General features: G+C 42.3%; 1 protein-coding gene across 1 annotated transcript in view; it reads left to right on the forward strand.

Moving 5' to 3' along the window:
- Positions 1–25,015, forward strand: part of NUDT13 (nudix hydrolase 13) — a 44,782-nt gene that overhangs the window by 12,221 nt on the left and 7,546 nt on the right. The window contains exons 2-6 of the mRNA XM_083148454.1: positions 2,575–2,699; positions 12,050–12,189; positions 13,672–13,779; positions 18,608–18,714; positions 24,348–24,473. Coding sequence (XP_083004580.1) covers positions 2,626–2,699; positions 12,050–12,189; positions 13,672–13,779; positions 18,608–18,714; positions 24,348–24,473 — 555 coding nt within the window. The 5' untranslated portion in view covers positions 2,575–2,625. The remainder of the gene's footprint in view (positions 1–2,574; positions 2,700–12,049; positions 12,190–13,671; positions 13,780–18,607; positions 18,715–24,347; positions 24,474–25,015) is intronic.

Here is a 25,015-nt window from a genome sequence, read left to right on the forward strand (position 1 = left end):
GTTTTAAAAGGCTAAAAAAAAGTAAATTTACCATTTAAGAGCTGCAGTGTGACACCCACAGTATTATTGAGCTTAGACGCCGAGAAGGCCTTCGACTAAATCCTATGGGAATATCTCTTCAGAATCTTAGAATATAGAGGTTTTCGACTTTCATTTATACACGTAATCAAATATTTATATCACAACCCTTCTACGAAGTTGTTAGTTAACGGTCTTCTCTGCAAATCCGTAATAATGCAGCGGGGAACAAGACAGGGCTGCCCATTATCACCTTTGTTATTCAAACTAGCGTTGGACCCTTTACTACGCCACCTACAACAATGGACGTTCCGACAGGGAGCCAAAATTGGATCTCGAGAGCTGAAATTGCAAGCTTTTGCGGATGACTTGTTGATATTTGTCGCTAATCCAGAAACTAGCCTAAAACCTCTGTTCGACATTCTTCACCAATATGGTTTGCTTTCGGGATTTAGGAATAATCTCTCAAAGTCAAAAGCTTTAGTGTTAGGTAGCCACCCCTATAAACCAGATGCCTCTCTTGGAGGACTAAAATGGGCCTCTTCCCAAATACAGTACTTAGGAATTACACTGACCAAAAATATTCATAATCTTTACTACACAAACATAACTTCACTTATTACAAAAATTGGGGTGGAGCTGGAGGGTTGGCAACATTTACAACTATCATACTTTCCAAAACTCCTTTATCTTGTCCAAGTTCTCCCACTTACTTTCACCCTATCTGATGAGAAAAAAATTACAGATCTTTTCAGAAATTTCATATGGTCAAAAAAAAGACCAAGGATCAGCTTTAAAATATTACAGAGAACCAGAACAGAGGGAGGGATCAACTTTCCTAACATTAAACTATCTTATTATGCAGCTATATGCAGATACATTAAAGATTGGATCCATCACAAAGACCAATATGCCAATGAACCCAACTCTCAACTTAACATGTCTTTTACATCTACCCAAGTGTGAGCTGCCTACACAGGTATTGGAAAATCCTCTCCTTATGTCAACATGGTCCACATGGCACACAATACGCAACAAAGCTAAACTACATACCCTATATTCTTTACACCTCCCTTTTTTGGACAATGACCGTTTTCAACATGGCGAGGCAGCACAACCATTTCAGGCATGGAGCTCCCAGAGATTACACTCCATTAGACAACTCGCAAACCAAGAAACAAAAAAAAAACACTTACTTATGTAGATGCAAAATCCCACTATAACTTCTTACCACCATGTAATCCTAGCTTTTCTCCAAGCCCAACGCTACACCAATAAGGTGACAACATATCTAAGTGCAGCTGATTGGGATAACCAACTTGATAAAGCTCTTTGGAATGTAGGTTACTCCAGAAGAGCTAGAAGTTACTTTTAGCAAGTATTAAGAGAGCCTTATTATACTGGTCAATTCCAAACGGGTATCACAAAGGGGAGGTCACGCTTCCCCAGCCTAGACGAAAAAACTATTTTAAAAACCCTATTGTATTCCACCAAAACAATATCAGCCACGTCCTATAAAGACATGTTTTTTTTTTTTACATTTTACAGGGGATATTTATCTCCCCATCACTGCAGTTTAATGGGTCTCAGTAATTCCTCGACGTGCGTGCCCTAAATGTAACCATTCTGATGCAGACTTATACCACTGCCTATGGGATTGTACAGCTATTCAACGATTCTGGATGACAGAAAATTTGCAGTGGATCATTTGGTAAATTACTTACTATTAATACCAGAGTGGGCTATTTTGGGGAATATGCCAGCTACTCCAAAAATCTCAGTTGGCTGTAAGAGGTTGTTGTTGTACCTTTCTTCGGTAGCGAGGAAGTGCATATTACAGCAGTGGATATCTGCCACACACCCTTCATTTCTTATGTTTAAAGAAAAATTATATCAAATATTTAAACTCGAATGGACTGAAACAAGTCTCCCCCCCCCCAGCCTCATGGACTCCCAGCTTTGTTGACTCTCTCCCTCCCCCCCCCCCCCCCAGACGCTGCCTGTGCTGTCCGCACTGCCCGCACTGGCTCTCCCTACAGGAGAATGGCCTGGTGAGGCCTTCAAGATGGCGTCGCAAATAGCTGCCTAGGAACTGTGCACTTAGCAATATGTATCCGTGTATCCCGTGTGATAACTGTACTATCCCTACTATAATCTGTGCTGTCTTTGCTCATGCTGTCACCTGCCCGCTGCTGCAATGACCAGTGGCGCCGTGGATGGCTCCTAGGCTCTGTGCAGCTTGGCGGGTATGTGTTCCCTGTGTGATAAGTGTACTGTCTCTGCATGTATTATTACCTATCCGGCTGCTGCAATGACCTGTGGTGCGGCTGCCTAGGCGATGTGCAGTTCGTCAAACATCACACCTGTAGTCTATGTTTTAAAAAAATACTAAGAAAATATTTGACTTCAATAAAAATAATGGAAGTGTCTAACTCCATTTATTAAAGTGTGACAAGTCAAAGTATGTACCGTAATCAGGAAAAAAATTGGGCAGATCCTATACAAGTAATTATTGGTTAAATATTATTTTCATGGTATATTTTTTATTCTTTTTAGGCATATTTCATGTTGTAATAGTAGGAGGAGGAGGAGGAGGAGGAGGAGAAGATGTTTAGTGCTGCTATAAGGCATCCTGCCAGACTTTATATCAGGCTGTGCTCATCCTATGTTACACAAACACGGTAAGAGCCTGTGTATAGATTTATATGCACTGGTTTCTCTCATTTCTTTTTAGCATGTTCTTACAAATACATTCTGAGAACCTAATTCAAAAATATTAACCTTTTTCTTTTCTCCTTTAACCTTTATTTTTGGATGTGTGTGCCACACACACTTTGGTACTTGTGTATTATCACTGCGCCCACTTAACATACGTATGGCACCGTAGTGAAATCGCATTGCATCGCATCTTATGTTCACTTATAAAGGCATGCGATGCGATTTCAGTACTTAATAGGGTTTCTGTAGTGTTTTATGTGTAACTCTGGTTTCAGAATTAACGTAGTCAGTCAGAGATACGTTATTTGTGTAGTCAGTTTTCCCACTCCTGCTCCCTGTCAGAATCACTTTGAGGTAAATCTGTGAGAGGATAGCAGCATCACTCAGAGCTCCAGGAGAAAATTATTAAATGATGGCTGAATCATCTGTGCCTAATATGTTCACCCTCCCTAACACAGAGGAGGAGGCTGTCCGCAGGGCCGGAGCTACCCACTCAGCAGCTCCTGCAAAGCAGGGAGGCGCCATGCTGAAAAGGCGCCGTCTCCCTCCCTGCTCTGCTAAAGCTGCCTCAGCCCTCACTGTCACTGCCTACTGCACGCCGCCCGCATCGCCTGCCTGACACCGAGGGTGGGGGGCAGCAGTATAAAGAGCTGCTCCCTGCACCGCGAGTGCACACAGCCTGCATGCCGCCCGCAGTGCCTGTCTGACAGAGGGCGGCAGTATGGATAGGCTGAGCAGCTCCCTGCACCGCGCACACACTGTCCTCCTCCTGCAACCTGACCCTTCTTCCTCACGGACACTTGCGCTGAGGCATGTAGCGCTGTTTGTCAATGCCTGGATGACATGTCATGTCCGGATCCGCCCCCTACCCATTGCTCCCTGCACCTGTCAGCTGTCAATCAAATGACGAACAGGCAGCAGTGCCGCCTCCCCTTCCTTCTCTCTTCTCAGTGTGATGTGCCAGTGCCACTGCCAGTCCTCAATACTCAGCCCTTATCTCCTCCTTCTCTCCCCTCCTTTCCCCCTCAGTCATGAGAGGGGTGTAATGGTGTCCTCAGCGTCCTGCCTACGCAGATAGAAGAGGAGGGACTGCACAAGAGTTAAACAGCAAAAGAACAGTGAGTCTTTTCTTAAACATGTTTATAACACATTTTTTAATAATTGAAGTTTTTTTATATTAATTTAGACACTTTTTGCAATAGCAGCGTGCGATGCGCGTTCCTACATACTTTTTGTGCTGCTTTTGGATCGCATTGCACACACATTGCATGTATTCCGTACGATGTGATCTATCCCATAATGTATGCGATTCTCGCAGAGTGTATGGGTAACTTTACTTCCTGCAACATTTTACGGACACAGCACTGAGATGGTGTATGCACCATTTCAGTGGTACATGCACCCGAGATCCTCCATAAGATCGCATGTTGCATACGCTCCCACAATCGGGCTGCAGCTTGTTGCAATGGCAATGTGAAAGGGCGCAAAATTTATGGTTTGCAGGAGGGCGACAGACACCCTAGCACCGGCCCTGGCTGTCCGGTTCATCAGGAGCATCATCTTCTGCCGCAGACGCGGAATTGCAAAAACAGGCACCCCATGCATTTGGCACTGAAAGAATGTATGTGGCAGTGCCATATTAAAGCGTGCAGAAATAAGGTGAGCCTAAGAGAGGGGACCTATTTTCTGGCTGCCGTCTCCCATTTCTCACTGTGTTGAGATTCATCTATTCTTGGGCACAAGAGCTCACATATATACATTTTTGTGAACGTGAGCTGCACATGTCAAATAAGACAGTTGTGCAGTACAATGGATGGATGCCTGTACCGCAGACCTCATGGCCCAGCCGCAGCGCCGCATTGGTGGACCTGGACAAATCGTCGAGATCCTTTACGTGAAAAGGAAATAGGTACTTATATGTTGGGCGCCTACTAAGCTATTTGCTTAGTTTTACGCGTCCCCTCGCGGGGATTGCTACGCTCTCGAACCTTCGGGCTCGGTGGCTCGCTGCGCTCGTCACACTATATGAAGTCAACTGCATGCCGACATGGATAGTGGGGGTATGAGCGTACTTACTATAGTGGGCGCCCAACTAACATATAAGTACCAGGAAATATAATGTTGGGCATGTTTTGCCCCAGCAATGGGTTTTTGGAGGGATCTCCAGAGAAACTGGCCTCTGTTTCCTTGTCCAAGTGCCAACATGTGATGCCAGTACGCTGATGTCTGTCATTAACGACAATATAGAGCCGGGCACAACAATATACTCAGATCTTGTTGGCGAAGATACAGCTCTCAACAATTGGAGCAGGCAGGGTATACGCACGCCCGCGTAAATCATAGATACCACTTCATAGACCCCGATACAGGTGTCCACACTCAGACAATCGAACGACTTTGGGGCGCCTGCAAATGGCGGAACAAGCGACAAAGGGGGACTGCACGCCACCATTTGCAGTCTTACTTCGAGGAGTTCCTGTGGCGGAAGTGTTTGGCAGGAGAGAAGCCATTTGAACGTATCCTGCATGCACTGACTGCTGTAATTGGAAGATTGACAGTTTTTTTCCATTAATGTCTTCAATTTACAAGTTTATAATTGTTATTGTTCTTATTCTTAATTAATTTTTAATCATTGTAATTTGTTTTGGGTATTGTCATGATTTCTTTCATTATGCTCATTCTTCAATTTTTAATCACTAAATTTTACCAGTTAATCGTTAAAACTTGTTGTCATTACTGTGTCAGATTAATGATATTGAAGGTATGAATGTGTCCCAAAAACACCCCCAGTATCCACACCACCCCGAAGCGTGGTGATCTGCGACAAAGCGCGTCCTCCGACCTTTTCATACCCCCACTATCCACGTCAGCGTGGAGTTGATCTTATATAGTGTGGCGAGCCACCGAGCCCGAAGCGTGGTGAGCGGACGCGCATTACTTTACATGTATTCTGCGTCCCCTCGCGGGGCTCCCCACGATTCGGGCTCGGTGACTCGCTACGCTCACCACACTATATGAAAATCAACTCCACGCCGACGTGGATAGTGGGGGTATGAAAAGGTCGGAGGACACGTTCCGCCGCCCCTCGTGGGGCTCACCATGCTTCGGGGTGGCGTGGATAGTGGGGATGATGCAATGGCACAGTAAGCACCCATCGCATCTCATCGCATTTGGTGCCATATCGCCTATGCGATATTTTATTGTATAAGCACTCCTGTGCAGTTAACATGGATATTGCATCGCACACATCAAACAGCACTATAAACAGTACGCGATGCAATGCGATTTTTCTACGCAGAATAGCCCACTAAGCAATTTGCTTAGTGGGCGCCGTGATAATACACAAGTACCCACACTTTTTAGTTCTATGTTATTGTTAAAAAGGCATGTATTGTCTGGTCATTGTGAGTAGCAAAAATATATGTAATATATACAGTATTACCCGTTTTAGGAAAGGGGATGATATCCCTCAAAAACTCAAGCGGTGTACACACAGTTTGATTCAGTGTCATTTTCACTTCGATTTAGACTATGTAGCCCAGTAGCCAGTGTTAAGTACATTAGATCCCGATGCGTGGCATCACGGCATTGGCATCGAACGCAGAAATAGGCTTGGCAGGAAAGCAGCATGCCATCCTCTTGATGCCAACCCTCCCTTTTTGCCTCCTAGCTGATGCCAGGAGGGATCGAATCTGTATCAACAGCAGCCGGGCCAGGCCATGTATACACGGCATTAGACAGTCTGTTAGCTTTAACTCCTATATGTTGTAAGAAGGGATATACAGACCGGTTTCAGAACAGATTTTGGTAAACGTATAAAAAACATAGACTTAATTGATTTGTGGATTCACATTACACAAGTAAAATAGCAGTATCAATATAAACAGACATAAATAAACAATCCAGCTTGCCTGTAACAGACAGCATGGATGTGGGATACAAGGTCAACATTCCTCCTGTCAATATCCATAATGTCGGTAAGGTCAAAATATGGACATGCTTAGCAACACTCATCATGTGGACACTACTAAAATGGCGACATGATAGCATGCCAACAAAACCACGTTATCTAGCAGAGAGTTCTGGCCCTCGCAACGGTGTTGTCTTCAGCGGCAGTGTCCTGGTATGGAGCAGATACGATCAGCATTCTGGTGCGTATTCTCTCCTTATGTCTATTCTCTGTCTACCCCTAATCTCCCCCTAGTGCCTTATCATCTCATCCCGTAGCCTAACTGTAATGTCTACATTCATTCTGAGGATGTCAGGATTTCACATGTTGACATTCTGCCTGTGACATTTCAACAATGTCAACATTGTGATTGCTGACATCGTAAATGACTGCATCCTGATGGGATAATTAAAACTCCACTCTATGTTTTAAGCTCACCCTGAAGATAAACCAGAGTGGTTGATTAGGAACGAGCAGGGTGAATTCCCAATGCCACCCTGTGCTTGGGAATTGCAGTACACAGAACACTGTATGGCCATGCTGGAAATGACTCAAAGCTAATTGTATAGCCCTCAGACTTGGCCCAGTTTGTTAATGTTATCTTCTAGATCAGAGGTGGGCAATATTTCAGCTGGGGGGCCACTTAACACTTCCAGTAAATATTTGAGGGCCGCATTCTGGAAAAGAGGGTGTGGCCACTCAAAAGGCTGTGCGTCCTTGAGTGTAGTGTACCACACCATATATCCCCTATACACATTATGCAACATAATAGTAGACACTTGCCTCTTACATATTATGCCATACAGAATGATCCAAAATTCACGCTATGCCCCACAGAATGATCTGAAATTCACGTTATGCCACCCGGATTGAGACAAAAATCACATTATGCCACACGAAATTAGCCAAAAATCACATTAAGCCACACAGTATGCTGTGGGAGGGGGGGTCTCTTTACAAGTGCAAAGGCCCCCATCCACTAGTGCGATTTGGACAGTTTTGATCTGATTATGAGGCAATGAGAGAGGAATCTAATTAAAACAGCCCAAATCAAATGCATTTAACTCCTGCTCTGATGCGTGGTCCTGTGCACATTGGAGCCGGAGATTGTCAGTGTTGCACCAAGGATCCATCAGATCCTGCAGTCAGGAAAAGGGTCGCATACAATATATCATATGCTATCCTGCTGCCCGGGAGCTGTTGGGTCATGTCGACCTTTTGGTTGTCGCCATTCCCAATGTCGACCTAATGCATGTGTCGACCTTATGACCCTGCTGACCTTTTGTCTGTGTCGACCTAAGGCCTGTCGACCTTCATTTGGTTGACCCAATGACCCACACCCTGATGCATACCCAGCCTTCGGGAATTGTAACAGATTGGTTATTTAACATATCTGGTACAGAAGAAAAACAAATGCTTAGCAGTTGAACATGGATCATAAAACATTTTTTGGTACTTGTTTCCTAGCACGGCCACACCGATTTACATCGGGGTGGTCGTGTCGGAAAAATCGGGTCGATCGCATCGCATGCGATTTGGTCGCATGCGATGCGATCGACGCGACCGACCCGATTTTCGACTCGATTTTTTGATTGAATGAAATGTAAATCGGGTCCCTGGGACCCGATTTTACATTGGATTTAATGTAAAATATTCCCTACACCCCCAAATTTAACGACGTAAACCCCACCCCACGATAGACGCCAACCCGAAGCGTGGCGAGCGCAGCGAGCCCGCGAGGGGCGGCGGTGCGCGTCCTCCGACCTTTTCATTCCCCTACTATCCACGTCGGCGTGGAGTTGAGAATAGAATAGTGTGGCGAGCGCAGCGAGCCACCGAGCCCGAAGCGTGGCGAGCGGACGCGTATACCTGTGAAGTTATACGCGTCCCCTCGCGGGGCACGCTGCGCTCGCCACGCTTCGGGGTCGGTGGCTCGCTGCGCTCGCCACACTATTCTATTCTCAACTCCACGCCGACGTGGATAGTAGGGGAATGAAAAGGTCGGAGGACGCGCACCGCCGCCCCTCGCGGGCTCGCTGTGCTCGCCACGCTTCGGGTTGGCGTCTATCGTGGGGTGACGACGGGGACATCTATAATGTGAAATGGGTCATATTGGCCCATTTCACATTTTTCACATTTTTTTAAAGGTGAGATGGACTTAATCAAATCCATCTCATCTTGTGCCATTATAATGGCACAAGACCAACGCGATCCTCACGATTTCAATGTTAAAAAATATTTTAACATTGAAGCCTATGGGGAAATCGGGGGCATCGCGTCGGTCGCGTCGGGACCAATGTTAATGGTCCCGACCGACGCGATGCCCCCGATATTGTACCTTTGCCGGCAAAATGGACCTGATTTCAAAGGAAATCGGGTCCATCGTGTGGATCGTGTACCTTAACTTAAAGGTACACGATCCACAAGATTGTGGCCGTGCTAGGAAACAAGTACCCATTTTTTAATTATCATTTTGTTGTGGTTTATGCATCTTTCAATAGTTTTGACCATAGTTTGCATTTGAATTCCAGTGTTTTATTTGATTCCATGAGGGAACACCCATTCACCATTTGATACTCTCAGGAATTCACAGTGCAATTTGCTCTGGGCAAGATCATATGCTGATGTTTCCAGCAGTAATGTGGCTTAGAAATCTGGTGACATGCAGCTATTTAGCTATTTCTGACCATTCACTGCATACCTCTTTGTACTGTAAAGCATAATTGCAGTGTGTATGGGCGTGGCATAACATCACAATATGCAAATGACCACTGTATTTCCTGTTCTCCGGTATACTGATCTATGTCATTATTTCAACATTTATAGCACTTTTTTTTTTCTAGAACATCTGCATAACATACAGAGACCAAAACTAGTGTTTAAGTGGTTTTATTATAAAAAAAAAAGATGGATATACTGGTGTTTCCTCCTTTCAGTCCAAAATATATTTATAGCAGTCTACAGTAATGTGGTTATACAAAATATAAAAATAAGGTATTGTAAGCTAGAATTCCACTCAACAAGATTGGCGCATACGTACATGTGCGATGTATTACGGCTTGTATGTCGGATGAGAGTATGAAAGTCTCTGTCTCTGGTTTACAGTTCATGTAAGTGAAAGCACATAATGTTGAGAAGTATTAGAAATTATTTATGTGTTGTTATTTATACTTATGCGCAGTGAATTCCCTTATGTTAATTGTTTCAATTTGTTATTACATTTATTAATTTTATTGCGCTCTCTGAGATTTGTATCTCTATTTTGTTGCTGTATCTTTTAAATCATTTTCCAGATTACACTTGGGAGCTGCATATTATACTGTATTACATTTATTGATATATTGATATCTTTTTAAGTGGTCTCATTTAATATGTAATGTGCCCAATTTATTTAAATTAAGTATTCTAAAATATGATCTAGAAACACAAGTTTATTATTTCTTAGCAAACGACTGGCAAAGTAGAAGTATTTGAGCAACGTGTAAGATGTAGGGCTTGTAGTGCCAGACCAGTGCCTCGCCAGCTGCTCTCCGTTAGTTTTGCAGCCTTCCATTGGAAAGGACAGAGGAAAGAAAATTCAGAAGCTAAGAGCAGTGTTTTCTGGAAGGTATTACACAGAGGTTATTGTAGGTAATTTCAGCTAGCTGTATAGTTTGCTTTAGGGGTGTAACATGTTGGTACTGTATAAATAGAGTGTAAATAATGGAACAATAGTACTGATCATTAGATGGAATGTCACAGGGGTAAAGGGGTCTAATATCAGTCATTTTGTTAACCTACCTTGTTACACTGACATCCACTGCTGAACCTTTATTATTTTATCAATTCAATTCAATAAGAAGTGTCACTGATATAATGATGGGCGGACAGTCTTCTTAATGTAGTACCTCTTTATTAATTTTGTACAGTTTTCCATTTGTATTGTACAACTTCTTTTTTTGTGAAAAATTCTTTAATAAAGTCTTTAAAAAAAAAAAGAAGTTTCACTGATGGAAATACTGGCTTTAGCTATGTTAATAACTACACATATGACAAACCACGTGTTGTGAGCTAAGATATAGGTTGGGAAAGAACATATTAAAAATAAAACATATTTATACAGACCATTCTAATGCTGATATCACATGTTCTAGGTTAAGGCTTAGTAAACATAATCCACCATCAATTGTATTGTTTCTATTCCTAAACCATTCGTCAAACCATGTGACAGATGTACACAACTCCAAGGCAAAGCATCATGATGATATTAAAGACCTTCGTCCAATTGTCTCTCTATTTAAGTAATGTTTGTAAAAGCATTATAAGAAACAAATAATCCCGTACCTAAGTCATAACCGAGAAGAACATGTTGTACCTGCTTGTGAACTGAGGCTGACCTTGCTGTTAGTGTACTTACATGAGATATATCTAGCATGCAGGCGATAGGGATGCTGGCATCTGAAATCCCGGCAAGCACTTTGGGGGTTGGTTTAGGCATCAGAAGTATACTTACCCAGCCTCTATTCATTTCATGTTATATCAGGTGAGGGCATGCTAACTAAGTTATATTTTAATAATCATTTTAGTAATAGTTTAATTAATGATACAAATGTAATTATTAAAAAAAGCCACGATATAGCTGCAATCATCATCAAGTTGATGATGAATTTAAGATATATGTTGCTGAAAAGGAAAATACATGTGCTTGTAATTAATCATAGCCACTAAAGCAATTAAGAAATCCTGACTACACTGACCATAGAAAGCACAAGTTAAGGCCCCCATACATTAGCCGGCCGGCTAATCAGCGGCCGGCTAATCAGCGGCCGCTGATTGGCTGAGAGTGCGCTATCTCAGCCACTCAGAAGGCGGATAGTCATTTGACATGTTATTTTAAAGATGTAATAGCCGCCGCTGCCTGCCCGCTGAGTGACAGCATGAGGATTATCACCGCTGCCCGCCCCACTGTCACCGGCATCCCACGCTGCACCCAGAGACACTGCTGCAAGCAAGCTGCACAGCGAGAGCACGGTGATTATCACCGCCGCCCGCCCCACTGTCACCGGCATCCCCCGCTGGGCACTCATTCCCCCCCCCCCCAGCCCACTGCAGGAGGTCGGACGTGATCGTACCTGCTGAACGTCCGACCTCCTGATCCGGTCCGATGCGCACGGGACCGCGCATCGGATCACATGTCAAACACATGCGATTTTGGGACGATTTCACGCGATAAATCGGCCCAAGTGCCGAAATCGCATGGAATCGGCCCAAAATCGCAAAGTGTATGGGGGCCTTTACTGTAGGAAAGCATGTGTGAATAACCCCTTCTTTATAGCAATGAAATAAAATGAATGGTTAACATCTAATGGCAATATATATTCTCAGATTTCTGTTTGAGCTGAAGGAAAATGATGATGTTTGTCGCCAGGCTCTGAGTTCAGGATCTTTTTATCTATTCTACAATCTTTCACCGCTTGTTCGGAAATCTGGCAACCGCTACTACGCACCCACAGCTAGCTGCACAGGTAACTAATGTCTTGTACTTCTTTGTAATGTGTGAAAAAAAACTTTCATCCAAAGGCTAAATAAATTAAATTATGGGATAAATAAGCCAATATGCCACTAATTAAGTCTACGTGGACAGCATAACATTTTAAGAAATCTCAAAGGTACTAAATCACTTAGGGCCTGATTCAGACCTATTCACAAGCCTGCGTACACTCGCAGCTTAGCGAACACCATCACCAGTGTCGCCTGTAAGAGTACACATCCCCTCGCATGCAGTCAAAAGAGAGAGAATGAATGATTTCGCTCCCCTTCAGTAATAAGTCAGTCAGAACTGTTTTTTATTACCGAAAAGGGGGCGGGAGCGCTCAGCCGACTGCCCTGAGCAGGCATCGGCCCACCTACGTTTTCAGGGGAACGCCCAGCGTTTTTTTCTGTAGATGCCCATAAAATGCTAGGCGTTCCCCCTGATGCCGCCCCCCTCCCTCCCCTGCCTGTGCGAGCGCCTCGGCAAGTGTGATACTCCCCACCATTGGACCGAGCCCCTTTCTGAACAAGCCTAAATCAGGTTGATAATGCAAAATTACATTTACAGACTTTCCTGGCGGCCATTGCCAGGGCACACGTGTACTGAAGGCAGGTGGTTGGCATGACCAGGAACAGAGGCACAGAGTCTAACACACTGGGGGTGCTACAAGCAGATGAACGACTTTCCCGGCGATAGTGCTCGAGTACGCATCTCCGTTCACCAATGGGCCGTACACACTGGGCGGCTTTGAGCTGAAACCCGCTCAAAAAAACAAATTTGAGCAGCTTTCAGCTCAAACTTGCCCAGTGGGTATAGGCCTTTACCATGACTTGACAGCTAATAGCATTCCTCCCAACATGACCATCTCCATGAGGGACACAATGCTCTGCTCTTTGACTTGCCTCCTAACCACTTCGGTGGTATGCCCAGAATCTTCCAGGCTGAGCTGTGCTTCAGGAGCGGGTTCTTCCATAAAAATTCTGGGCATGCCACTATTGAGCAGGTGTGCGCCAGTGGTGTCTCTAGCAATGCTGCACTGGTGCCAACATTCGGCAGCTCCTGCGCTCCCACCACTATGCATTGCGGGCATAGTTCGGGCCATTTTAGAGTGTGCCTGAACACATGAATGCCCGAACACCCGAGCCACCCCCTAGTGGCCCCAAACTATCCGGAGAGGGCCGCACACAGCCAATGCCAGAAGCAGCAGTTCCAGAAAAATCATTTAATGGTGAGCGGTTGGGAATGGATTTGCAGCTATTCACAGGGCTGCAATATTTTCGCAAGCTTTTCGCAGGCTCCTGCAGGGCAGGATTTCACTCTGGTACGGCGCCAATTGTCTGATTACAGGGTTCTACAAATTAGCAGCCCTGTGTTCAGGTTTTCATAACACCCTTTATATAAATAAATTGTTTTTCTATCTTTGAATAAATCATTTAAAAAGTATTTAAAAATGCAATCATTTTATGAATTATAGATTTATTGAAAGTCCTCAGTCAATATGGAAATGACAAGTTTAATCTGGAAGACTCTGTACTTGTTGGCTGCTCAAATTCATGCACTGCAGAGTTTGCACTGGATCTTGGTGAGTGTATTTTATATTTTGTATCTATAAATCAAGAGGACTGGCACAGTCATTTAACATAATTGCAGGTCGGGGGGCCCTCACAGAAAGGGAAATGCAGAACATCGGATGGTGCGGCACTCCACGAATAGACCAGACAGAACAAAAGCTTGTTTAGCCATATTCTCTCTCTCTCTCTATCTCTCTCTCTCTCTTTCTTGTGTATGTGTGTCACCGAAGCACTGCCATCTGTTGGCTGCAAGTGAAACTACATCTAGATTTTGCTTTGAGCAGGCTTACACTGCCAACTGTTGGCAGCACGTTAAACTATATCTAGCGTTCGAAGCATTGCTTCAAGCAGGCTTACTAGTCAACATATATTGATGATAAAAATAAAATTTTCCCCGTTTGTCTGGCACACCTGTTATGGTGTAGTTATCATTCCATCCTAGATATGCAGTTATTAGAAACTGCATTTTTAGGCAGAGTGACTGCCAGAAGCGAGTCCAGAATAGAACCAAAATAGAACTTGTGCAGAACTTTGCTACTTGGTGTGTGGGGAACCATCTTCAACTTAACACCTGGAAAACTAGGGAGCTGGTAGTTGATTTCAGAAAACGTCAGCATACACCCCCCCCCCCCCCCCCCCCCCCCCCAACTCCTGTGAGCATTCAGGGAATGGATATTGAGATCATACAAACGTACAAGTATCTGGGTTTTCACCTTAACAATAAACTTGACTGGTCTGATAATTCTGCTGCTCTGTATAGGAAGGGGCAGAGTAGACTTTATCTGCTGAGGAGACTGAGGTCATTTGGAGTGCAGGGAGCGCTCCTGAAGACCTTCTTCAACTGTGTAGTGGTATCGGCCATATTCTACGGAGTGGTCTGCTGGGGAAGCAGTGTTTCAACAGCCGACAATAAGAGACTAAACAGACTGGTAAGGAAGGCCAGTTCTGTCCTAGGAATGCCTTTGGATTCTGTAGAGATTGTGGGTGAGAGGAGAATGATCAGCAAGATGACATAATTATTGGACAATGCTTCACACCCGCTCAAAAACATTTTGACGGATCTGTGTAGCACTTTCAGTGATAGGTTGCTTCACCCTCGATGCTCAACGGAGAGATATCGCAGATCATTCCTACCGGCTGCAATTAGAATGTACAACTGTCCTGTTCTGAAGAAGACGGACGCAGCGTTTCAAAAAGAAACAAGAAAAAGGATTGTCCCTGGTGTGGTGCACTTATTACAGAAATAATCAAACAATAAAATTTAACCTTTATTTGTTAATTTAAAACTTGCGAAATATAAAACACACATGAAACAAAGTAAGAGTGATGGACAAAAGATAGAATAGGTGTGTTAAAAGGATGGTGGCTGTTTGGCAACGCACTGTTATCTGTTCTGATTCAGTGTATGTTGTGTTATGTAGCGTCACAGGTTGTGGTATTGGTACCACTTCAAGAGAGGGTTGCGAATGCCTAGCTCTCTATAGAGTGGGTTAAACTGCCTTTACACTGTAAGTCCCGTGTCCCCTGCTTGTAGGGATAGATATTATAATTAATATTTCTGTATCAGTGAGGTATCACGGAGACAGTGTTAGTTATCGCAGCCTCAGGACTACAGCGATTCTGGTCACCAGATGGCCTCGAGTTGCCCGCTTGTCTATATGCTGACTCGCTCCTAAACTCATGTGTATGAGGATGAGCGGGATTTGCTGTATTTGTAAGTGGTAGAATTCCACACCTGGGACAAGAGGGGTGTTGAAAGTACTCGGGTCAGAAAGATATATTAAGCCAGTACAGGTATATTGTAGGCCGAAAGCTGTGGTGCAGCTGAAAATGATTTTAGAGCAAACACCTGATATTCTCAACACTGTGGCTGTATGGTAATGATTTGATGCCCACGTTGTTAGACTGTCTGTACGCCCTAGAGTTATCCATTCATCAGTATAATACCAGATTCATGAGATCATGCATATATGTGCAAAATTTGCTGTGTTTATGAGTGGTTATAATTCCACATTTAGAGACAAGTATTGACAATAAAGCACAATTTGAGGTATTAATACTGATAGTGGTTATAATTCCACACTTGGGAAGAAATAATAAGGATAAGGCACAGTCTAAGGTACTGATATAACAATACCTACAAATGTGTGTTTAGCATAAGATAATTCTAATGATCTCATCTGTTCTTAGAGATTTAAACTTTGGTAACATGACCTGCGGCTTTTAGAGAACGCAGCATGATTTATGTATTTAGAAGTACAATAGATATTTTGTAAAGGGAACTCACATAGCTAGCAGCCATTCAGCCTGTGCTTTGTGTATTGGTGCACAGAGGTTTCTCCAACCGACAGACTCAGACTATTAAACTTAAAAAGCTTTCATTTTCAACATGTTGGCAGCGAAGAATCTGTATACAATAATTACCATGTTCCATTCAGGGCACTACCTCACCGCTTCACCCCTTTTTGTCAAGTGGGCAGCTGGGCTGCTTGCCACTCTAACGGCAGCAGTTGTACTCATGAAAAGACAGTTTTTTATATGTGGGGTTCTGGTTCCCCCCCTCAAACAGTCTCTGTGTTTATAGGGATGTACTGCTTATGGGGATGCACTCCTGTATTTACCTGGTCTCAGACCAACCTGTGTCTTGAAGGACGCACAAGAACCTCATCCTGGCATTTAGTTCTCTGTGACAATACCTCTAGCTCTCTCCAATGATGGGATGTAATGAAGTCCGAGTTCAGCAGCTGTGTGGGATGCTGGGTGAACTCTGATTCTTTTTTTTTTTAATGGGGCAATCATTAACAAGGCATGGTTTGGCCTTGCAAATGGAACATGGTTGGCCTTGCAACAAAAGTCCAAGGTGGATTTTTTTTTTAAAGTTTCCATCATTTGCAAGGCAAAACCATGCCGTATTAATTATCTCTTTAAAAAAAACATAGGAGTTTGCCCGACATCCCGCACAGACTCTAATTTAAATCAGATTTTATTACATCCTGTCCCAACTTTACCTACTATAGGTGCAATGGGTCCATCCTGCACTGGAGGATCCTTAACTCAAAGGCTGGCATAGGCGGCAAACTAGCACTCTTTAGCATGATAGAACCATAATATGAATATCCAATAGCATTATGTTTTGAGGACAAATGGTTCAAGTCAAATTCTATTAGACCATGTTAAAGCTCATACCATTATAGTGTATGACTGTATGTGTTTTTCATTTAATATTTTTAGTGTTGTGTTACAATTGCTGGTTATATGGTGAATGTCTTCTTATGTCTACTTTGTTAATATCCGTGAATCCGTTTTGTTAGCATGCACTGAGGGACTAATGAAGGGTTGTTCACAAAATTATCATACATTACTCTAAAAAAGCTCATGCAAAAATGGGTTTGGCCATGCTCTCTAGCAAGTTAGTAATCCTAACATACACCCATAACTTTAGAATAACTGACAGGTGAACTAAGTAATGTTATCTTGTCATAGTGGTACCAGTAAAGGGCTGTGATATATTAGGCAGCAAGTGAATAGTCCGTTCTTGAAGTTTTTTTTGTTTTCCTGGGTTTGAAGCAGAAAAATATGCAAGTGTAAGGATCCGAGTGACTTAGACAAGGGCTGTGATGGCTAGACAACTGGATCATTGTGTTAAAAAATGGCAGGTCTTGTGTAGTATTCACTGTATGCAGTGTTTAAAATGGGTTCATATTGAAATAACGGCATTTAGGATAGCGACATTCAGAATGCCCTTGGATCCCGGTAAGTATTTTGACCCTCCCCCTAAACCTAACCATCCCCTCCTGCAGCCTTGCCATGGTCTTAATTTTCCAAAACCTGACACTAATTGTACCTGCGGGCAGGATAAATGTAACCTTTTTAAAATGATGAAAAAAAAAAGGTATAGTTTCAGGTGTAAGTACAGTATACAACTGCTTACTAAGTATATGGGGGTATATTCAATTGATGCCGGATCCATTCCAACATTCTTTTGCCGGAATGGATCCGGCATCCATTATTCAATCAGCGGTCAATTCCGGATGTCGGATTTTGGCGCTGATTGATGCTCACCTGGCCGGCATGGGGACTGGGTGAGCACAGCAAAGGAAGGTGGCAGGATCGGCCAGGAGGTAGCAGTAGGATATATGGGCTGGGTGAGCTGCTCTCACCCGGTGGCTGACAGGTGAGTGCGGCGGTACGGGTGGCGACTGGAGGCGGTGGGAGGGTACAGGAGGCGGTGGACAGGAGTACGGTGTCGTGTAAACTGCTGCTGCTCACCCGGCGCCATCCTCCCTGACTTTGGCATGCTTTCATGTAGGATTGAGATTGCCAGAAACATGGCCAAAACCTTTCGGTTTTGTCTGTGTTTCCATCAAAAGCAGGTGGATTAGCGGCTATTTCTTCAATCCATCTGCTTTTCGCCAGGTCGGAACATTTCAATCTGCCGGAAAAAAAACAGCCAGCACTCAATAGGTAGGATCCCCTTCCGACCTACTCATGTCGAAAACAGTGATTGAATATACCCCATTGACATTACTATAACGCATCAGAATGCGTAGGATAAATAACAGCAGCAAAGGTATGACAACTTTTTCCACAAATATTGGCTGCTTTATTTTTACACTGCAATGTAAATTTCAGTTTGTACACACCCCACCCAAATCTAACTCTCTGCACATTTTACTTTTGGCTCATTGGAGAAAGATTTTACTTTTGCAGTCAGGCCAATAGACCATATTGATTACTTGACATATCTGTCATTTTTTTTTTTTTTTTAATATGATGCTTACATGTAATGCACAGCTAATGCTATATATTATGTATTATTAAATTACTGCTCTTTCCTAGGAGCGTTGGAAAAATCTAATTTGGAGAGAGATTTTTCAGGAAAATTCACCGAACTGTCCAAGGCTGCTGTCAAAATTGATGGAAAAGATGGTGCTGTGATATCCCGGGTATAAACACTTACCTGTATGCTATCTATATATATATATATATATATATATATATATATATATATATATATATATATATATATATATATATATATATATATATATATATATATATATATATGAAAACAAACAATTAGCTGTGTTCTTTATGTATAAGTCAGGACTTACAGGGGAAATATACTAAGATGGGGGTTCTATTTCACATGGGATGTTGCTATGGGTAACCAAACATAAACTACTTATTTCTTTAGCTCCTTCTAGAAAATAATAGTATCCGATTGGTTGCCCATAGCAACATCCCATGTGAAATAGATCTCCCAACTTAGTAAATGTCCCCCTTATGCTCTCAACATGATATAATCACATAAAGTGGCTAATGCAGAGCACAATGCAAACTGTCGTACTTGCTCCAGCGTCGCCCATATAAATAGTTCCCTGGTGCACGCTCAACTCTGTAGCTGGCAGTTATACTCATGTACAACCCCCCCCCCCCCCCCCCCCCCCCGAAAAAAACCCTATCTTGGGGCTGATTCAGACATGGTAGCTACTGAGCGAATCGGGTGGGTGACATCCGCTCCAGGTCAGATAGTGCATATGCTTGTATTCATCACAGCTGCCGAGTTAGTCCCTGGCTACTCCTAGCTTGCAATGACTGGTGTCCAGTGGAAAAATCATTCGATGTGAGCGGCTTGCGGTGGGATTTTGATATTTTCACTCATCTGCAAATTCTTCACTAGCCGTGCACATCAATTTGTAAGGCAGAATTTCACTATAGCGGGGCAGCGTCTATCTGTTCGCTGGGTGCTGCACATTCATTTAGCAGCAATCAGGTCTGAATCAGCCTCCATTGTCCTTAATTTCAAGAATAAAAATTACCAAAAAATGACCTTGATGCCCCGCACATCACACAACATAATCCATGTCCCACATGTTCTCAGACTCCCACGCATGGTCCACAGTGCACATGCATGTGCCCTCCTTGCGATCACAGCCAGCATCAGCCTGTGATTGCTGGCCGTCTGCTGGCTGATTGACAGCCAGTGGCCATTTGTGGGCGGCATGCTGCACAGGGATATGCAGGGACACTGACCTCATCAGCGGTCCCAATCTCCCCACAGCCATTGTAGTGTAGTGCAGCATAGGAGATGCTGCAATCGCAATCGAAGCACTGCACAGGGGCTGGATTTCACTTGGGCAGGGAGACGGCTATCTGCTGAGTAAGGCTCAGCATACGAGATGCTGCAATCGCAATCGAAGCACTGCACAGGGGCTGGATTTCACTTGGGCAGGGAGACGGCTATCTAAATTGCTGACATTTTCACCCAGTTTTAGTCATTTTAACCTAAGCCTTTTCGCCCCCAAAGAAGCTGAAATGGCGTGGTTGAAAAATAACTACAAAATGGGCATAAACTCTCACAATTATGCAAGAAAATGGCCGAAAACATGTGGATTAGCTATTCAAAGTCTTTTTCGCATGTGCCAAACTTTTTGCGTAGTTGAACAATCTGCACTTTAATTGAATACAGGTTGAGTATCCCGTATCCGAATATCCGTTATCCGAATTATTCCGAAAACCATACATTCCAGAAAGTGAACAAAAATTTTTTTTTTTTGCTAAAAACTCACTGGGGACATATGTAACAGCACTACTGAGGACATGATATGTAACTGCCACTATATATGTACAAGAAAATGGTTGCTTGGCTTTCAAATTCAATATCTGAGATAGTACACAAATTTTGTTTCATGTTTTGGAACCTTGTTTTTTTAACAAATAAAATATATTTGTGTGCATTTTATGTGTTTGATGTGTTTATACAGCATAAATGCAAGATACTTCAAAATACATCATTGAAATATTAAAATATTCCGAAATACGGAATAATCCGTTATCCAAAATTCTCCTGGTCCCGAGCATTTTGGATACGGGATACTCAACCTGTATAGTGAATTAAAATTCACCATAAAAAAATTATGAAAATTGGGCACCAATTAACCCCTTCCCGACATTTGACGTACATTTACGTCATGGTCGGGATGTACTTCCCGACACATGACGTAAATGTACGTCATGACTTTAAAGTGTCACCGCGTCTAGAGACGCGGTGACAGAGGGACGATGTCTGCTGTCCCTGACAGCAGACATCTTCCCTCATTGCCCAGGGGGGGCAGCGATGCCCCCCCCGATCGGCGATCGTTGCAGTTGGCTGTTCAAATGTGAACAGCCAATTGCAGCGTTTACTGTGTTATGTATATAATTTTGACTCTGCTGCCCCCTAGTGTCCAAAAAAAATAAAAGAAAGTTGAAATAATGAATGAAACATAAAGTTTACATATGGTCTATGTTAGTTACGAACTATTTTGAGTGGTATGATTATTTGTCTCACAAGCAGAAAATTTAACATTTTGCAAATTGCAAAATGTTCAATTTTTTTACGACATTTTGGTATTTTTCACAAAAAAAAAACTGTATCGACCAAAATTTACCACTAACTTAAAGTACAATGTGTCACGAGAAAACAATCTAAAAATCACTGGGATAAGTAAAAGCAAAAAAAAGTTATCCCCACTTAAGTGATACATGTCAGATTTGAAAAAAAGGCCTCTGTCAGGAAGGCAAAAACAGGCTGCGTCGGTAAGGGGTTAAGGAGAGTGATACTGTAGACTATTATTAGTACTTATGGGAGATGGGTTTTGTCATTCACTCTTTTATGCAGATATCTCGGACAGCTTAAAAACACCAATTTATTCTTATGAAGGGTTAGCAAGTGGTTTTTTTTTCATCTGGAATGTTTGCTTTCTCTATGGCTTCTTACTGCACCAACATTCCCCGGCATTTGTCTATAATTTCAGTCCACCTCATTAAGAATAATTTAGGGAATTTCTGATTTGTGTGTTACACAAATGAATGGAATAATTTGGTTCTTTACTATCAGACACACCCTTTAGGTTAACATATCTTTGTGATGTCTTTGCAAGTCCTAACGAAGGGGGCAGTTGAGTGCCTCTAGGAGAGTTATACCAGTGTCTTAAATGTGTCATTCTTGCCTGAGGTGTAGCAGAGGCTTGCTGTAACAGAAACACAGGACTGCCGTCAGCAGGCTTTTTTTTTTTAAATTGCTTATAGAAGGGAGTAGCTACCTAGCTTTCTCTTGTCCAGGCTTGTTTTAGTGTATCTGCTGCCTTCTTGACTATAATGGCCATGACAGTGATCATCTATAATGGAAAATATATTACCAGGGGCTGTAAAAAAATTCTTATTCCGTTTAAAAAAAAAATGCGTTTTCATCATGCACATCTGGGATCAGCAGAGCAGAGAATGCCTTAAATGTAACATCCAGAATCTTAAATGTTCTTAGACCACAACTGCGAACAAAGGAGCATATTCAGTTGGGGCAGAATATAGAAAAACCCTGTGGTGTTATTTTATTCCTACTCAGTTCAAGAAAAAAAAAGAGAAAATGAGGTGCAGTGATTACTTTTTTCTCTCCATCCCAGAGCAAGTATGTGGGTGAGGAAAATCCCTCATGCTCTCTGTGGCCTAATAAAAACAATACAGTATATAACTATTCATTTTTAATTAGAATACAACTTTGCTTGCAACAGTAAATAATAAAGTGTAAATCCACGTAAGATGAAAAAAATAGCCTGTTTTACATTTTACATACAAAATGTTGACCAACATTAAGGCTTATTTTTTGCTCATAATATGTTTGAGAACACTATGGTACTAAAAATAAATACGGAAACGCTGTCCAAACACCAGATTTGTATTTTTATATTTGTAAAAGAAAAATATTTACTATACATACTCCACAATAGCATATCCGTAATAAGAATCAATATTAAAACTAGACAAATAAAATCATTAACTATGTTGATTACAAAACTATTTTTTTAGGGGGCACACTTGAATGATTGAATATTTTCTGTACACTTCCTTACCAGTGACCTAACAGTATCTCCCCCTGTGCAAAATATTCCCCTGCCAGTGCCCCTTACACATTATGCCACACAGAATAAGCCAAATTTCACATTACAGTGTGCTACACTGAATGAGGTCAAATTCACATTATGCCACAAAGTATGAGCCAAAATTCACATTATGCCACACAGTATTAGCCAAAATTCACATTATGCCACACAGTATTAGCCAAAATTCACAGAATGAGGTGAAATTCACATTATGCCTTATAGTATGAGCCAAAATTCACATTATGGCACATGGAATGCACTGAAATTCATATTCTGCAAGATGGAATGTGCCAACATAAGAGTGCTGGAATGTATCCATCCTTTCAAAGTTCTTATCCAGAAAGAAGATCTGCATTCACAGTTCTCTATATCCATTACTCTAGTTAATCATATCTTGCAAATATATATTACATCTTGCTAACTTGTAATCACTTTGTAATATGCAAGTACTGAATAAAAGTAACAACTCACAGATGCTGATATTAGTCAGTTCATTTAGTATCATTATCTGTGCTTCTTTGCAAATCATGCATTCAAAATTAGTGACATAAATACCAGACATCTGCATAAAGTGAAAGATAAATGATCAAGCTTGATGATTTACTGTTTAGTTTCTAGAGACCTCAAAGAATGATATGCTTCTGCATTACAATGTAATGTGTTCCATTCTCCATGGATATGAAACAGTAGTGACTCAGTTTGAGGGCCAGATTCTCTAAGCTTCAAAAGTGATAAAATGGAGAATGATAAACAGCCAGCCAATCAGCTCCTACCTGCCATGTCACAGACTGTGTTTGAAAAATGTCAGACAGGAGCTGATTGGCTGGCTGTTTATCACTCTCTATTTTATCACTTTTGAAGCTTATAGAATCTGGCCCTGAATGTTAAATGTTATTCTTGTGCAGTTTCTCCTCCTTTTGTTCATTAAGTATTTATAGCAAATTCCCCAAAAACACCCATTTTGGTGGGAAAGAAGGAAATATTTTCCATCACTCAAATGTATTAAGGAAGGACCACAGCAGAGATCTGCATCTTCCATAGGGTTCTATGGGGGATGCAGTGCTGTCAGATTTACCATTCCAGATTTAGTTCCCCCCTTCCCCCCTCCCCCTTAAAAACCACCCTAGTTTGGCCGGAATCCCACACCTCCAGCAAACTCGGACAGTAATACATCCCACCGCAAATCTCTTTATTAAAGAATAACCTTAAATATTGCTCATAAAACAGAAAAGGGTATGCAACTTTTTTTTATGGACAGATATTCCTGAGGGTCCCAGGTGGCCAAAAGTGTTGTACAATAAACAAAAGAAAAGAAGAAAAGTACTTCTTACATTCATTGACTAAGTAATACATTAGAATGACTGTAATATAGATATTTTGGGCGAGATTTAATGCCGCCCGAGTTCAGCAGCAGTGCGAGCTGTCCGCCGAACTCGGACGTTTTTTTTTTAACCGGAACTAACTGACAAGGCAAAACCATGCCTTGTTAGTTAATTCCCCTTTAAAAAGTTTGCTGTGCCGCTTAACTCGGGCGACATTAAATATCGCCCATTTTTCCTTTTTTCAGGCAGTGATATGTTGCTGCTGTGTATTCCGTATATTTCTAATTGTAAAAATAAATAAATGATTAGAATTAATCTACTGCTTACCCCTTCTAGGCACATGCCCTTCTGCACTGGCATGAGACTAACCAATATTGCAGCAAATCGGGACAGCTCACCCAGAAAAACCTGTCTGGGAGTAAGCGAGTGTGCGGTGCTAATGGAATGATCTACTACCCACAGGTGGGTTTTACCTCAAATAAGGGCTTTGACAAATTGTGCCTAGAACAGATACATGGAAATGCTAGCTTTATGCATCTCCTATGGGCCTCATACAGCATATGTACTATGCTAGTTAGCAAGCGTATCTCCTGTGTGCAATTGCTCTATACAATAAACAGTAGTGACATGTTCATGCAATTGCAAACACAGTGGTCAAATCGCAGATAAGAATTGTCAGAACCTATGATTATCTGTTTGCAGTGCATTGCTGATGCTGATTGCTGCTTTCTTCACTACTTCTACATTTATTATGTGCATTTTTAAGCAAATATTTAGTTGTCTTTTTTTAAACTCACATGATAAGCAGACGTATTTCTGATGTACTAAAGTAGTGTTTGAAGTTTTATTGATGCCTAATAAAATGGGTGTAAATTTATGTGTGTGCAAGGCATAAAACGGGGACCAAAATTACTACAGAATGCTCATTACTCTTACTGTATGTTCAGTCCTTTCCTGACTGACCATTCCCCAATGATGTCATAGGGAGGTATTCAATCCCGGGT

The sequence above is a fragment of the Crinia signifera genome, chromosome 6 (genome assembly GCF_055691185.1).
Source record: "Crinia signifera chromosome 6, ASM5569118v1, whole genome shotgun sequence".
Lineage (NCBI taxonomy): Eukaryota > Metazoa > Chordata > Amphibia > Anura > Myobatrachidae > Crinia > Crinia signifera.